Raw genomic sequence first — 16,013 nt, 5'->3', positions numbered from 1 at the left:
CAAGGCAGTAAGAGCAGCTAACTTAAGGAGGGTGGCCTTTTTTGCAAATGGCAGATTTATTTTACTCCGGCCAAACTTTATAACATCCTCGTTGTTTTAGGTGCCATCATGTCCTAGGAGACTGGCTACATGTGGGATTTACTTGTACTAAGGTTGCAAGTATTAGGAAATAATGGAGATAATGGAAATAATCAAGTTTCCTGAATGAGTTATCTATGTCTATTGTATTTATCATTTATAGTATGTATCTTGATTCTTGTAAGTAATTTGTGTAATTTATGGAAGAAGCATTATTAAATGTTTTGTGTGCTACATGCAAAATGAAAATATTAAAAAAACCAACAAAAAAAACATTGTGATGGAGTAATCCGTTTGCCGAGCTCTAAATCAGACCCTTAGGGGCCCATTAGGATGTCGGGTGGATAGGCCCCGCCAGGCTGGCGGTAGCCACCGCCGGCCTGGCGGGGGTAATCCGCCCGACATCCTCTCCAGAATTCCCCTCGTCATATTAGAATGGCGGGGGGGGGGGACCGCGGCGGACGGAAAGACCGTCCGCCGCTTTTCCGCCCCGGTCGCCTTGCGGCCGGGTGGAAAATGTTTAATATGGTGGCGGTGTCTATTATACACCGCCAGCCATATTAGCATGGGCTTTCAGACATGCCTTTCTGTGGCGGCAATGCCGCCACGGAAAGGCATGCGGTCTTCACTCTGGGGGCCCCCTGCGGGCCTCCAGAGTGAAGGAGGGGTGGTGGTTGCACACGGGGGTACCTGTGGTACCCCCCTTCATTTGCATAAACAAAGCGGCAGGCACTGTGTGGTGCCTGCCGCTTTGTTTACCCAAATGCTGAAATGCATTTTTAGCATTGTGGCGGGCGGTGCTGAGAGCACCGCCCGCCACAATGCTAAAAATGCAGGATGTGCCCGCCACTGTGGCGGGCACATCCTAATTCCCCCACGGAACCCCCGCCCTTATGGCGGGCGGTCCTGAATTCCGATAGGATGGCGGGCGGACTAAGTCCGCCCGTCATCCTAATGACCCCCTAAGTCTTGATTCCATATCATACCTCCTTCATCCACCACCGGACACTCCTTGCCTCTTTAGCTCACTCTTTCAGACTAATTTTCATTGGTACTTTCTCCCTTTATCATTGTGTTACTGTCTTTCTCTTCCTCCTTCTTTCCCACTTGTGTTTTTCTCTCTCTTGTTATGGATGAAAGTCTGATGAGGAAAAATCTGTGCCGGTCCCCAAAAATAAGTGGCCGAGGCCCCCGCCTGCATCATCCAGCTCAAATTAAGCACTTCTTACAGGTATTTAATGTAAGGGATTCAGCCATTCTGGCACGGTCTAATAGCATCACACGATGGACAATTTCAAAAGGATATTAGCATTTTTAAGCTATTGTCTTTTTAGAATTGCTGGAAGTTCTCATTAAAAGTGAGTCAGGAGGAGAAAGGCTCACATCATAACCAAGGAGACGCATTCATGTGGGCAAGAGTCATGTGGACTGGTGAGCTTTCAAACAGGTATGTTATAAATATCCTGAAAAAATTAAAAAGAGAAAGCAGACCTAGCTCTTTCCATCCTCCTCTCCTCCTCCAAAGACAGCTGAAAATAGTTTAAAACTAAAATCTGTTTTCCAGAAGGGAAACTCGTGAAGTATTTTAGCACTTAATAGCGAAGCGAACATGTCTTCCACAAATACTTTTAGTGTTTGTCAATTTAAGAAAGTGAAGTAGGGGGAGGAGCCAAGCTCGCGACCGTGATGGCCGCGTTGTAGCTCGGCTCCGTCAAACCTTCCTGCCTGAACTGTCTATCCTGTACCTTATCCTGCCCCGAGAAGTCTTATTTGCTGGAATATGGACTTATGACGTTTTGCTGGCACTCACCGTCTGCTCCGGATGTTCTTAAGTGCCGCGGATCCTGAGCTGCGCCCTTGTTCGCTTCGTGGCCTCCGGGGCGGGCAGGCCTGGTACTCGTCTGCGGCGCCCAGGCGGGGCGGAGCGCCGGGGCCGACCCCTTGGTGGAGGAGCGGGGTCGGCCGGAGCGGCCATTGTGCGGTTGGACCGGTGGCGTCTAACCGGGCCTGGTCTGGCTGTCTGGGGACCTGGTGGTGGAGTGCTGCCTTCCACGGACGGGGGTTGACCGAATGGGCGACTCGTCTCCCCTTTGTTCTCCTGTCCGGCCATCTTGAAACCCTCCGCCCGATCTCGGCGGGCGGCGCCCGTGGGTCGGTGGCGCCGGCTGCCTCAATATTCTGGTGGCCAGCCTTTTTGCCCTGAGGGTTCCATTGCTTGTTGCCGGCTGGGTCCCATCGAGCTCTGTTGGTGGCCGGATTGGGGTCGGAGATTGCCGCGGCCGCGCCGGGCTGCAAAGATGGCGGCCCACACCCTGCATCTACGCCCATTTGGGGACGGCGACATTGGCTCGCTGCACGGCACGTTTGCTGAATACCGTAAAGGTGAGCCTACAGTTGGCGACGTTTTCGCCGCCTTGTGTTCTTGGCGTGCTTCCATGACTGTGCCTGTCGATGGGCTGGATGGTAGCCTTTGTTCCCCTGCGTGTATGGCTTCGCCGCTTCAGGGTGCTGCGGTGCATTTCCTGGAAATTGAAAATACTAAGGCCACCGCTTGTTTGGACGTTCAGATGCCTGCTGCCTGGTCTTGTCAAGAGTTCTCCCCTGTGGTGGATGCATTGGAGAGCCTCCAGCCGAGATCCGTCCGGATCGGACTCGCCGGGTCCCCCGGTGATTTTTTGCCTCGGCCTGCCGAGCGGAGATCCTGTAACTGTTTCACCGGGGCAATTTTTTCCCCTTGGTCTGCGGAGCTGCGCTTGAGTTGCCTGCTGCTGTTGCTGTCCTTTTTTACTCATCCGGTCCGAAGCCGTTATAACTTGTGTAGTAGCTCGACGTTTGGAATCCCTGTTTTTCACCTCTGCCCCCTCATGTTCTGGTTCTTTGTGCACTCTGTGCCTATGGCACTGGACAGACGAGGACAGGGTTGAGATGACCTTGCACCGCCGGACTATTACTTTGTGGCGTGACCGGATGACCGCCTTGCGGCTCTACATGTATGATTGCTTCCTCTTCATATTCCTGGTACCTGTTTATTGTTTTGCAATGACTTTATCTTCTCGTGGGCTTTGAATGTGCTCGGACGGGGGAGTTGGGGGCTGATAGTTTTGATTATGTGTCTCCTCTCCCGATAGTTTTTTTTTCTTCCTTTCCCCTTCCTCTCTTTTTGCCTATATGGTTTCTTCCTTACTTTTTGACTCTTCTATATTTCGGGTTTCCGGTTAGGGCGACAGGCACGCTGCTGGGGGGGTAGGCCGTAGCCTTCCGCAGGGGTGCAGGGTGGGGTGGGGGGGGGGGTCTGTCTTTTTGTTTTTCTTTTGTTCTTGGTTCTATGGCTCTTGTGTATTCTTTTTCAGGGCGCTGCGTCTGCATGTAGGCCTCCTGGGGTGTTTTTTGCTAGCGTGGGCACACGGCCTCCCTGCTACCGATGTTCATTGCGCATCCATTATTCCTGTTTCCTTTGGCTCCGTGGGCTGCCCCTTTTTCGTGTGCTTTATTTGCCATGGGGCATATACTGTGGGGCCGCATCCTCTTTTCCCTGTTTTTTCAACCCCTTTTTCTGATGCTCTTTTCCCCTTTTTCCCCTTCCTTCTCTCTTTCCCTGGGTCGATGTAGCGGATGGCTTCGTATTGCAATCTTGACTTCCTTTCTATGTATTGATGCGTATTCTTGTGGTAACGGGTGGGCGTTGGGCAGTGGATGGTATTGTTTGCTGATGTGGGACTCATGTTTTGCCCTTGCTATGATGTAGCTGTTCCTTTTTTTGAAACTCGCTGTGTTTTTGTTCCACTGCCTGTTGACGACCCGCCATGGACTTTTGGACTTTAATAACTGCAATGTTCCTGCTCCTCACCCTATTATATTATAAAATTAACCTTCACTTTTCCTTCTCACTGTGGTTTCCATGTGGCTATTTGCTTTGCTTTGTTGCATCTGTTATATCGGAGACCTGCTGGAGTTTCTTTCCTGGCCTATGTGCTAATACAGTGTGGTGGCCGGCCCGATGGGTTGTAGGCCCGTATTTGTCAGCTATATCTGCACAATAAAGGTTTAAAAAAAAAAAAAAAAAAGATAAAAAAAAAAAAAAAGAAAGTGAAGTAATGGGGTGAAAAAATGCATTCAAAATAACAATTTAAAAAATAGTTTGTATCTAACAGCGGTGTAGGATTTACAGACTGTAAAAATAAAATTAGTATTAAATCTGACGCAGACTGCTCCCTTTTTCCAAAATGTAAGACGCAACTTCCTTCAGTTGTAGTTTCCGCTTAATTTAATTTCACTAGCCTGCCCCGTTAAAGTAGATCCTCTGTACTAATAGGAATAAAAAGCTACTCGGAAGAATGGGCTGAGGAAGAGTTAAACAGAGCGCATTTACTGGAATTACAACGCAGGATACCTCTCAAAATAAAACACATTTAGATTAGAGAAGTAGGTTACATTTTACAAGTTGGGCCCGTGAAAGCAGTTAAATATGATTATAAAATCTTTATTGGCTATTGCATCATAAAATGCCATCACCGAAGTCATGAAACAGCTGCCAAAGCAGCAATGAAGTGGCTTTTGCGAGGAACACCAGGATAGGTTGATCTATCAGCCTATAATATCCAGTAAATGTGCAAATTATGTCCCAAATATCTGCCAGGTTCATTGTCATTCGACTCCCAAAATGCCACCATCTGTTTATAAAAATAAAACAAATTGTGCCTAAAAACGACATTATATTGTACTAAAATACGCAATTTTTTCCGTAAGACCTAGCCATGCATTTTAGTTCCTAAATTATTTTAGTCTCCATTATGAAATTCATTAATTGGCTTAAACACCAAACTGCTCTGCATTCTGGAGAACGAGAACTAAGAAAAACTTATAATTCAGAACTGTAAGAAACTGGTTTGCCTTTGACTGGGGTATGAGCCCTGGTCAAGCAGCGACCACAATCCTTGTTTGGGTGAGGTACAAGCCAATCCTAAATTAACCTGTGCTCTACCCTCTGGTAGCTTAACACAGGACAATAAAGCTTAGCTTAGAGTGAATCTATTCAGTATATGGGCAACACTTCAAACAATAATAAAGTGACAACACAGCACCAAAAAGGATCCCACCCTAAGTCAGAAAAACAGAACTTTTGCTAATAAATAAAACAAGACAAAAACAACAACAATCCAGTCTGCAGAACCAGAGAAACTCAGTTTTAAAGATTTTAGTGAAAATAGTGCCCAAAATGACATAGCCACAACTTTGGATATCTGGTCGCGCCATACTGGAACAAAGTCACAAGTTAAAGCCGACTGTGATAGAAGGAGTGCCTGGTACCCAGCCACTCCCACTGAACAAAGTACCTTAAATCCTGGTTTGCGGAGCATTGCGAGCAGCTATGTCGAAGATGCTTTGTGCGGCCAAAATGATGTGTCGGTTCCGGAATGTGGCGAGTCTGCAGTGCAAGCTCTTGCAGTGTCATCAAGGACCCCATCGACGAGGGCTTGCAAGGTGAAGTCCTGAGTCAAGGATGCGTTGCTCAGTCAAGGTGATGCATCAGTTCCACAGAGCTGCGATGAGGGTTCCGTCATCGAGGCCTACTATTGACAACAAATGTGAGGGCCAGTGCCGGGGATGCATTGCTCAGTAGCAGTTCCGATGAGCTGGGCGGTGATGAGGGTCTTTGCGATGGGTCCCATCCTTGCAACAGCAAGCATGTGTCAATTCTGCTCCGGTTTGCGCAGCGCTGGAGAGGAGATGCGTCGGTTCTTCTGTCTCACCGAGGCTGGCAGAGCACCTTAAACCCAATTCCAAGAGTGCAGGACTGGGGTAACATCACTTGAGAGGGTAGACTCTGAAACGGCAGGTGCAAGATTGTAGGAAGCCAGTTGTGTCCCTAAGGCTTCAGATCAGGAGGCCTGCCAACTAGCCCTTAGAGTCACTCTGGGGTTCTGGGTTCAAGAGATGCAGGCCCAGTCTTTCTCACCCAGACAAGAGAGCAGCAGGTCAGCATTCCAGCAGAGTGGCAGTCATTACAGCAGCACAGATGTATTTCTTCCTGCAGAGTACCCACAGGTCCGGCAGTGTACTGAAGAATTGGTGTCTGAAGTCCAATATTTATATCCAGTTGTGCCTTTGAAGTGGGGAGAAGCTTCTAGAGGCAGGCATTTGAAGTGCAAATGTGCCCTGCCTTTCTGGTCCTAGCTCCAGACTAAGTACAGGAGGTATGCGGCCCTTTGTGTGGAGCGAGGACACATCCTAGTCAAATGTAAGTTGGGCTGGGTTGAGCTCCTCTCTCCCATCCTGCCAGTGACGGCCCATCCAGTCTCACCTATGCTCCCCATTGAGTGTGGCTGTCTAGGAGAAATACACAAAGCCCAACTGTCAGCTACAACAAGTCATGAGACCCAGTGACTGGCTGCAGTCTCCAAAGGGCTAAGGCAGTTAAAATACCACCTTTATAAAAGTAATATTCAAAATAGTACCCCCTGCACCATAGATTAATTAATGTTCTAATTGCGATACCACACGACTATTTCTGTGGGAATCCCCTTGTGATTATGTAACATACCTTGTTCTTACGCATCTCCCAGATAGGTGCATTTGTATATAAAACATCCTGTTGTGTAGTCCCGGTTCTATAAAGTGGTCAAAAAAGGAGAAAGGAAAATATTTTTGGTGTCTAATAAGTGTTATTAATGTGATTTGTTTATCCTTCACTGAATGATAAATACACTGCGTGGTCTGATGTAAAGATCCACAGCAAAACATTTTACGTTAGTTGGATTGTTATTATTTATGAGTTTCTATTTATCATATTTGTGCCAGTATATATTATATGAAACATACATGTGTCTATTAAACTATCATTCACAATATCAAAGTGTGAAAGGCAACAGTTTAAGGAAATTAGGTGCCTTCATTGGCCAATGAGAGATAAAATAGTCACAAGGTCTCAGAATTATAACATCAATAAATCCCTGATGCTGGGGGTACTATTTTCAATATTCGTTTATACTGGTCACCGCCCCCCATTACCTCAACATGATCACTCCACGTAACGATGGACAACCTTATAAAAGTGGCATTGTCAAAATTGTAGTTTAAAATCAATCGTCACCATACGTTAGGATTTTTTATTACAATTCCAAAAACACCATACATAAACTGATTATCTGTTCCCATTTGGAGATTACACTCATACAATGTAATACGGTAACTCCAAAGTTATCCTATAGAAGAGGTGGGCTTTGCAGTAGTGAAACATGACTGTAGGAGATTTTCACTACCAGGACATACAAAGACTAAAAGTAGATGTCCACTTTTTAAATACATTGCACCCTGTCCTCCGGGTTGTCCAGGGCCTTTCTTAGGGGTGACTTATATTGAAAAGGAAGGTTTGGGCTTGGTAAAAGGTTTATTTTGCCTTGTCGAAATGGCAGTTTAAAACTGCACACAAACAGGTTGCAATGGCAGGCCTGAAACATATAAAAGTGCTACTTAAGTGGGTGGCACAATCAGTTCTGCAGGCCCACTAGTAGCAATTAATTTACAGGCCCTGTGCACATGTAACACCACTTTACAAGGGACTTATAAGTAAATTAAATATGGCAATTGGTTATACGCCAATGTTACCATGTTTAAGGGGAGAGCATAAGCACTTTAGGACTGGTTAGAAGTAGTAAATTGCAGAGTCCTAAAACCCGCAAAAACGAAGTCAGCAAAAACAGGAGGTCTGAAGGCAAAAAGGTATGGGAAAACCAAGCAGAGGATGAGGGATTTAACAACTATGGGGCATATTATCAAGGGGGGCGATAGACAATTTTCACCGCTTTAGCGGCCGTTTTTGGTTTGGGGCCCGCTTTGCATGTCAGCGATATTTATCGCTAATGACATGCAAAGTGGGCGTACTCAACCTGTTAGCGACTGAAAGCAGTCGCTAACCTCGCCTATTACCAACACAGGCGTAGCGATGGAAATATTCGCGCTAAGGGCGAATATCTCCAAAAACTAACACCTGCTCAGACCAGTTCTTAGCCATTATATCCAATGGGAGGTGGATATAATGGCTAAGACTCTGTTAGCGATAATGCGTGAATATCGCTGTATTCTCAGCGATATTCACGGATTTTGCCGCTATCGCCGGGAATTTTATTGCTTTTGAGATAAACGTTGTTAATAGCACGTTATCTCAGCGATAAAATCCCGTGATGCGCGGCGATAAAAATATTGCCGCTAACTCTTCTTAGCGATAAATATCGCTATTTGTTGATAATATGCCCCCAAGTTCTAATTTCTTATCCTTCCCTGCCTCTTCACTTCTCCCGTCTCTCACCCCCACCACACTTCCTTGTTCTGTTTGGGTTCGGAAGAGTGCGCTGGTGGTAATGATAGTAAAACAAATTCAAAAATATAATTGACCTATCAAGAGTGTCTAAATAGAGCCTGCAGAGGTAGTCACCTCCAGGGTATTAAATGTAATTAATCATCAATAACAGAGAGATTGCATGACCACGTGCAGCTGCATCACACAAGATTTCAATGTTTCAAATGATGAATAGAGGGGTCTCAAAGCACAGCAAGCAAAATGGTGAAAATCAAAATGCAACACAATCTACACACACATGTTGACTGAAGCACTAGCAATTCTGTTTTTCTAGGCAAAATATGTTTTGGAGTGTTGAAAGCTCCTCTGGAGTGTTAAAAGCTCTATGCATTTTAAAAAAACACCTGTGCTTAATTGATCTAAACTCCTAATTGTGCACATAAGGCAACTCAGTGGAGAAATGTGGCATCTGTGACCAGCATTAACGGCTGTTTGAAATAAACAAGCAAGAGTTTCACCAGCATTTTATCGTAGCAACATCATAACAACATCATAACAAGGCCCCGATTTGACATGCCCTACAGTTGGTGGCCAAGGTATGCCATGGGGTTGCGTATAATACGGTACAATGAAAGCACACTATGCAGCACAATTGTTAATTTAAGACAACCTTTGTAACACCCAATGTGCTCTTACTATCTAGCTGTCTCAATATTTGTTGCAAAAGGCCATAGACGGCTGGTGGTTTGGCTCCCTTGGTGCATTGCGTGGCCAGATGTCAGTCCCTTATGCCGAACCTCCCATCACCAGTGATGTAATAAGCAGTGTATGATGGGGGCTCAAGCTACAGTTCGTTCACTATAACTGATGAATTTCTGTCGTTTTCAGTTTTTCTTTTAATATTAGTTCTTATCTCATTTCAACCCCATACTATAACAATACTATAACCTTTATTTTCAGTGAAAAAATGTGTACAAACACCAATGACAACCTCTCTCCCACACACACACAGCGTAAAGCACACGTTCACCTTAGAGTATTTTGACAGTGAGTAACAGATGTTTATTGTTAACTCAATGGTACTAATTTATCGACCTCCGAAGGATGAAAGGCTGAGTGGACCCGCCGGGATTTGAACCTGAGAGCATGAGGTCAAACACAGGTCCCTACAGTGGATGCATTAGTCCACTGAGCCACCAGACCAGGATGCGCTTTTGTTCAGCCTTCACCATCTCTTCAACTGTCATTCACCTCTAGCTTCCTCACACCACAGTTTACCGCATGGAGCAGTGGGTCAGCTCACTTCATCCGTTTGTTCACTTTGCCATGAGTGGGAGCATTTTGCTTGTGCACGGGTGCACTTTCACTTAAAAGGTATCCCACTTCAGCACTGAGGCTGGTGGGCCAGTGTCTGCTTTTATTAAATTGTTTTATTTATTTTTGCAGTGGGTCAATTTTAGGTCTCGCACATGGCGACGCAGTCGCCAGCGAGACCTATTGTTACCGTCTTGCCTGCCAAGTGATACAGACCGGGGCACGTGCTGATTGGGGTCTGTGTACGCGCCCGTGGACACGCGCAGGTGCACATCTCCCTTCCATCATCGCAAGCTCCACTTTCGTTTTTGTAATGCGCACGCGCGCTCCAAGCGCAGCACGCTCTGTCTTGTTCAGTGTTGCCACTTCTGCCCCCTCAGTTCACTGCATATTACCCTCATGCTGATCCGTATTGTTCACCTTCCAGTTTGCCAAACAATGCTTGTTAGGCTCCCCAACTATCATTCACTGCTTTTCCCGACGATCTAACTAACCTTTGGACAGTTTTAGGCAGCGGTTGCCAGGGACCCAGTTGAATCGCACAACAAACGTAATGAAATGGTACAGTCTCTCCGCTACACATAATGACGGCTTCATATAAACATTCTTATACACAAACCACCGCCTCTCGCTCCTGCATCCGGCCGTGACCAGCATCTCATCCTGCCGCCTCACCTTCTCCCTCCCCCGTGCCCGCCACCTCGCATACCCTGCTTCAGGGAGTACACCTTCCCCGTCCTTACCACTTCCCCCTGCTCGGCAGACTTGTAGCCACAGGTTACGATCTCGTTATGTAGCAGCAGGAAGAGCGCCTCATCCGCCATCTCTTGCTTGTTAATACGTGTCGCCCACAGCTACTCAGCTCCCTCCAAAATGCACGGAATATCTCCATGCGCACAAACACAACGTTATGCACGCGCACAGCGTCATCAGCAAACTCCGACAACAGGAAATGTGCGCTTTAACGTCTGGCAGCGTAATAGTGCGCCTGTTTCTATTTCCGGAGCATGCACACAACACCGTTCATACAACTGAAATCACGTGAGACAATTCACGCATATTGCAATACTTTTTTCACAAACAAATATGCGCATACTAAAAGTACAAATACGAACCTTTTGCTTCCTACAAGGCACACACTGCACACCCCACACACACACCCCACACACCCACCCACCCACACACACACACACACACCCACACACAACCCCCCACACACAACCCCCCACACACAACCCCCCCACATACAACCCCACACACACAACCCCACACACACACAACCCACCACACACACACAACCCCACACATACAACCCCCTACAAACACACACAACCCCCCACAAACACACACAACCCCACACACACACAACCCCACTCACACACATCCCCACACACACACACCCACACCCCACACACACACACCCCACACCCCACACACACACCCCACACACCCCCCCCACACGCACCCACACCCACACACACACACACACACCCACACACACACACACAACCCCCACACACACAACCCCCCACACACAACCCCCCACACACAACCCCACACACACAACCCCACACACACACAACCCCCCACCACCCCCACACATACAACCCCACACACACACAACCCCACACAGATACAACCCCACACACACACAACCCCCCCACACACACAACTACATACACACACACACCCACACACACAACCACACACACAACCACACACACACACACAACCACACACACAACCACACTCAACCACACACATGAACCCACAACCACACACACAACCCCAAACACAACACACACAACCACACACACAACCCCAAACACAACACACACATCCACACACACAACCACACACACACAACCACAACCACACACACAACCACAACCACACACAACCACAACCACACACACAACCATCTATCTATCTATCTATCTATCTATCTATCTATCTATCTATCTATCTATCTATCTATCTATCTATCTATCTATCGCATTCACTGTATCGATCACTCCATCCATCTATCTATCTATCTATCTATCTATCTATCTATCTATCTATCTATCTATCTATCTATCTATCTATCACCCTCACTCTATCTATCTATCTATCTATCTATCTATCTATCTATCTATCTATCTATCTATCTATCTATCTATCTATCTATCTATCACCCTCACTCTATCTATCTATCTATCTATCACCCTCACTCCATCCATCTATCTATCTATCTATCTATCTATCTATCTATCTATCTATCTATCTATCTATCTATCTATCTATCTATCTATCTATCTATCACCCTCACTCTATCTATCTATCTATCTATCACCCTCACTCCATCCATCTATCCATCTATCTATCTATCTATCTATCTATCTATCTATCTATCTATCTATCTATCTATCTATCTATCTCCCTCACTCTATCTATCTATCTATCTATCTATCTATCTATCTATCTATCTATCTATCTATCTATCTATCTATCTATCTATCTATCTATCTCCCTCTATCTATCTCCCTCACTCTATCTATCTATCTATCTATCTATCTATCTATCTATCTATCTATCTATCTATCTATCTATCTATCTATCTATCTATTGCCCTCTATCTATCTATCAATCTATCTATCTATCTATCTATCTATCTATCTATCTATCTATCTATCTATCTATCTATCTATCTATCTATCTATCTATCTATCTATCTATCTATCTATGTATCTATCGCCCTCTCTCTATCTATCCATCTATCTATCCATCTATCTATCCACCTATCTATACATCTATCTATCCACCTATCGATCAATCTATCCATGTATCTATATATTTATTGACCTCACTCTATCTATCTATCGCCCTCACTCTATCTATCGCCCCTCACTCTATCAATCTATCTATCTATCTATCGCCCTCACTCTATCTATCGCCCCTCACTCTATCTATCTATCGCCCTCACTCTATCAATGTATCGCCCTCACTCTATCTATCTATCGCCTTCACTCTATCTATCGCCTTCACTCTATCTATCGCCCTCACTATCTATCTCCCTCGCTATCTATCTCCCTCGCTATCTATCTCCCTCACTATCTATCTCCCTCACTATCTCCCTCACTATCTCCCTCACTATCTATCTATCTATCTATCTATCTATCTATCTATCTATCTATCTATCTATCTATCTATCTATCTATCGCCGTCACTCTATCTATCTATCTATCGCCCTCACTCTATCGCCATCACTCTATCTATCTATATATCGATCGCCTTCACTCTATCTGTCTATCTCCCTTACGATATGTATCTGTCTATCTATCTGTCTATCTCCCTCACTCTATCTATCTATCTATCTATCTATCTATCTATCTATCTATCTATCTATCTATCTATCTATCTATCTATCTATCTATCTATCTATCTATCTATCTATCTATCTATCTATCGCCCTCCCTCACTCTATCTATCAACCTCCCTCTATCTATCTATCGCCCTCCTTCTATCTATCTATCGCCCTCACTCTATCTATATATCGCACTCACTCTATCTATTACATCACCACAGCATTACTCAGCACCACCGCAGCATCACTCAGGGGCACCACAACATCACTATGCGCTACCACAGCATCACTGAACGCCATAGCATCACTCGTCGCCACCACAACATCACTCAGCGCTACCACAGCATCAATCTGTGCGACCATTCAACAACAACTGGTTCAAATATGTTCTCTCAATGTTTCAAGCTTTATTACAAATGTCACAAAAAGATGTTAATATTTCACTTCTGTTCTTGGATTTTCGTCACAATAAAATACACTGAATATAATCTTCACAAAAGTTATTTACAAAAGTTTAAGCTATTGCCATTATAAATTACAATAACTTTTGTTTAAGTATAAAAGCCATTGTTATTTGTAATATAAATACATCTAAGTCACGTAAATACAACACATATTGCATTACAAATGCTATAGGTGTCACATTTGCGAAAGTTAAAACTATTGGCATTGTAAATGACAAAGCTATTAATTAAGCTAGTTTCAAAACCAACACATAAATACTATATTTGTCATTTACAATACCAATAGCTCAAACTTTCCTAATGCGAGACCTATTGCATTGCAAATGCTTGTTTACTTTGGGGGGGGTGCATGCCACCTTTTAGATTATGGTATTTTTTTCATTTTATTCCTTTAAACTTTTAATTCTAATTGCATTTTCTTGCAGAAAATGCAGACAGCAAAAGATAGACCTATTGGCTTTGTCAGTGTTTGTTTTTCTTGCTTTAACCTTACCCCTGGAAGGTTCTTACTGAAGTTAGAAAGATCTATATATTACAAGCAAACACAATATTTCTTAGCATTTGTGTTGATGTAAATTTTTCAGAGATGTAGTCTGGCAATACACTACGTATGTAAATGAAAAAGTAGAGCATGTCAACATTTTGTTTAAGCTAACGTTGATACGAAGGTGGTTCTGGCGAGGGAGGATGGACATTGTTGATTATATTGAAACAAAAAATATTTTTATTATTAAAGCTGTGAGTGCATATTTCTCATTACATTTCTCTTTCTTGTAGGAAATAATGAAACAGACGGAAGAATCAACAACACAGGGGAAGCACTGCTGCGCCCTTGCTATATTCCATCAACCCCATCTCTTAGCACATCTTCAAGTTCTCTGGGTGCATTGACTCTCTCAACATATGATGACTCTACTTCAGGTATGCTTACAGTAACACTCAATAAAATGTATGGCTCGAGATGGCTGCATCTTATAAATAATTGCAAGCACAGTTCGTTATGTATGTGTAATTTGCTTTTCGTTATGTGATATCTGCAACTTGCTATTGCTAATTGTTTTTTTTCTGGCCAGTTTTACTTGGCCGTAAACTAGCATTTTGCCATAAAAGCAAAATCCCTCAGAGTAGAGTGGGATCAGGGTCTAAATATAGGCGTGTAGCCAGAAGCAGTTGAAACCAGGCCTACCTGTTATTCATATCTTGTTAGATTAAGTTGTTATAGTGGCCATTATAAATTCAAATTTAGATTATGCTAGCTCACTTTATGCTGGACTGCTGACCCTATCTGATTAATAGGATTCAGAGCACTCTCACCACAAATAGATTAGCACAAAAGCTAGACTCTTTATCTGTGACTTTAGCAGAGTTGCATTGGTTGCCCGTCAGAAATTGTTTGACATTAAATATGCTTTATGTAAAGGTCAAATATTGACATGGACCAATATCCTGTGTACCTTAGCATGGGGAGGGGGATTTCTGCCTTTTTGTGCTTTACAATTACTGAGGTCTAGCACTTTAAGGTTTCTAGTCCTATAGATATTGTATTTCAAGAAAACAGGAGACAGAAGGGTTGCCATTTAAGCTGTTCAAACCAGAGTATCGATCACTTACAGAACTGTTTCTGTTTTGAAGGCCTCTAACGTTGCGCCTTTTGTTTTTGTGTATTTTAGAGTCAGTTCATCTACAATAATCCAAGGTTTTTAAGTAGTGGATTCAAATGGTAATAGATCAAAATACTTAATTACACATACCATAGATTGACTTTCAAAAGCTCCAGTAAACTTATTATCCCAGAAACAGTGCAAAAAACCAGCCTTCTTACAGATTGTTTGGTATTGTGGAGGCTGCTTAGTGGGAAGAGGTAGTAGCTTAGATGATGAAAATGGTGTTAAACTGATTCTCTTGTTCTTAAAGCATTGAGTATTGGATTTACACCCAAGATCTAAGAAAAATAATGTGCACTGTATATTTATAGCACAAGGAAATGACTGGTGATACATTGAATTAAAAAATATGTGGCCTTAATAGAAAGATTGTGTGGCGATATGCAAGAGTGGTTAAATGTGGAGAAAATGCAAAGTTAGAACTGATAAAAAAACATTATGTGAAGATGTGAGATACTGGCGAGAGTAGTGTGCTCTGTTTGAATGAAAGTGTGTTGGAAGTGACCCAACTTTAGAATGTATCCAGGGAAGAGTTATAGTTGCCCCTCTAAACAAAATTGTATTTGGTCACATTAGAAGCCTAGGCTGATTATATTTTGATGTTTCATTTTTTTATGTGACCATTTGTGATGTATATATGTTCAATAAAACAATATTCTAACAAATCCTTGAAAGTACAAAATCATGTGTTGGGAGTTAGAATTTCATAGGTGAGGTCAATTCAAGTTGATTTCATCTAGGACAAAAAAATTATTCTATGTTTTAAAAAACGACATCAATGTTTAGTTCCCATTCCAATGTCAAATGGCTGATTTAACAATTTATTTTTATTTTGATTTGGAATTCCATGG

General features: G+C 43.7%; 1 protein-coding gene across 1 annotated transcript in view; it reads left to right on the top strand.

The window, feature by feature from the left end:
* The window catches only part of CFAP47 (cilia and flagella associated protein 47), a 2,858,849-nt gene that overhangs the window by 520,185 nt on the left and 2,322,651 nt on the right, over positions 1-16,013 (top strand). Inside the window, exon 28 of the mRNA XM_078657910.1 lies at positions 14,276-14,419. Coding sequence (XP_078514036.1) covers positions 14,276-14,419 — 144 coding nt within the window. The remainder of the gene's footprint in view (positions 1-14,275; positions 14,420-16,013) is intronic.

This window comes from Lissotriton helveticus, chromosome 8 (assembly GCF_964261635.1).
Source record: "Lissotriton helveticus chromosome 8, aLisHel1.1, whole genome shotgun sequence".
NCBI classification, from domain to species: Eukaryota; Metazoa; Chordata; class Amphibia; order Caudata; family Salamandridae; genus Lissotriton; species Lissotriton helveticus.
This window is presented reverse-complemented; position numbering and strand designations above follow the sequence as displayed.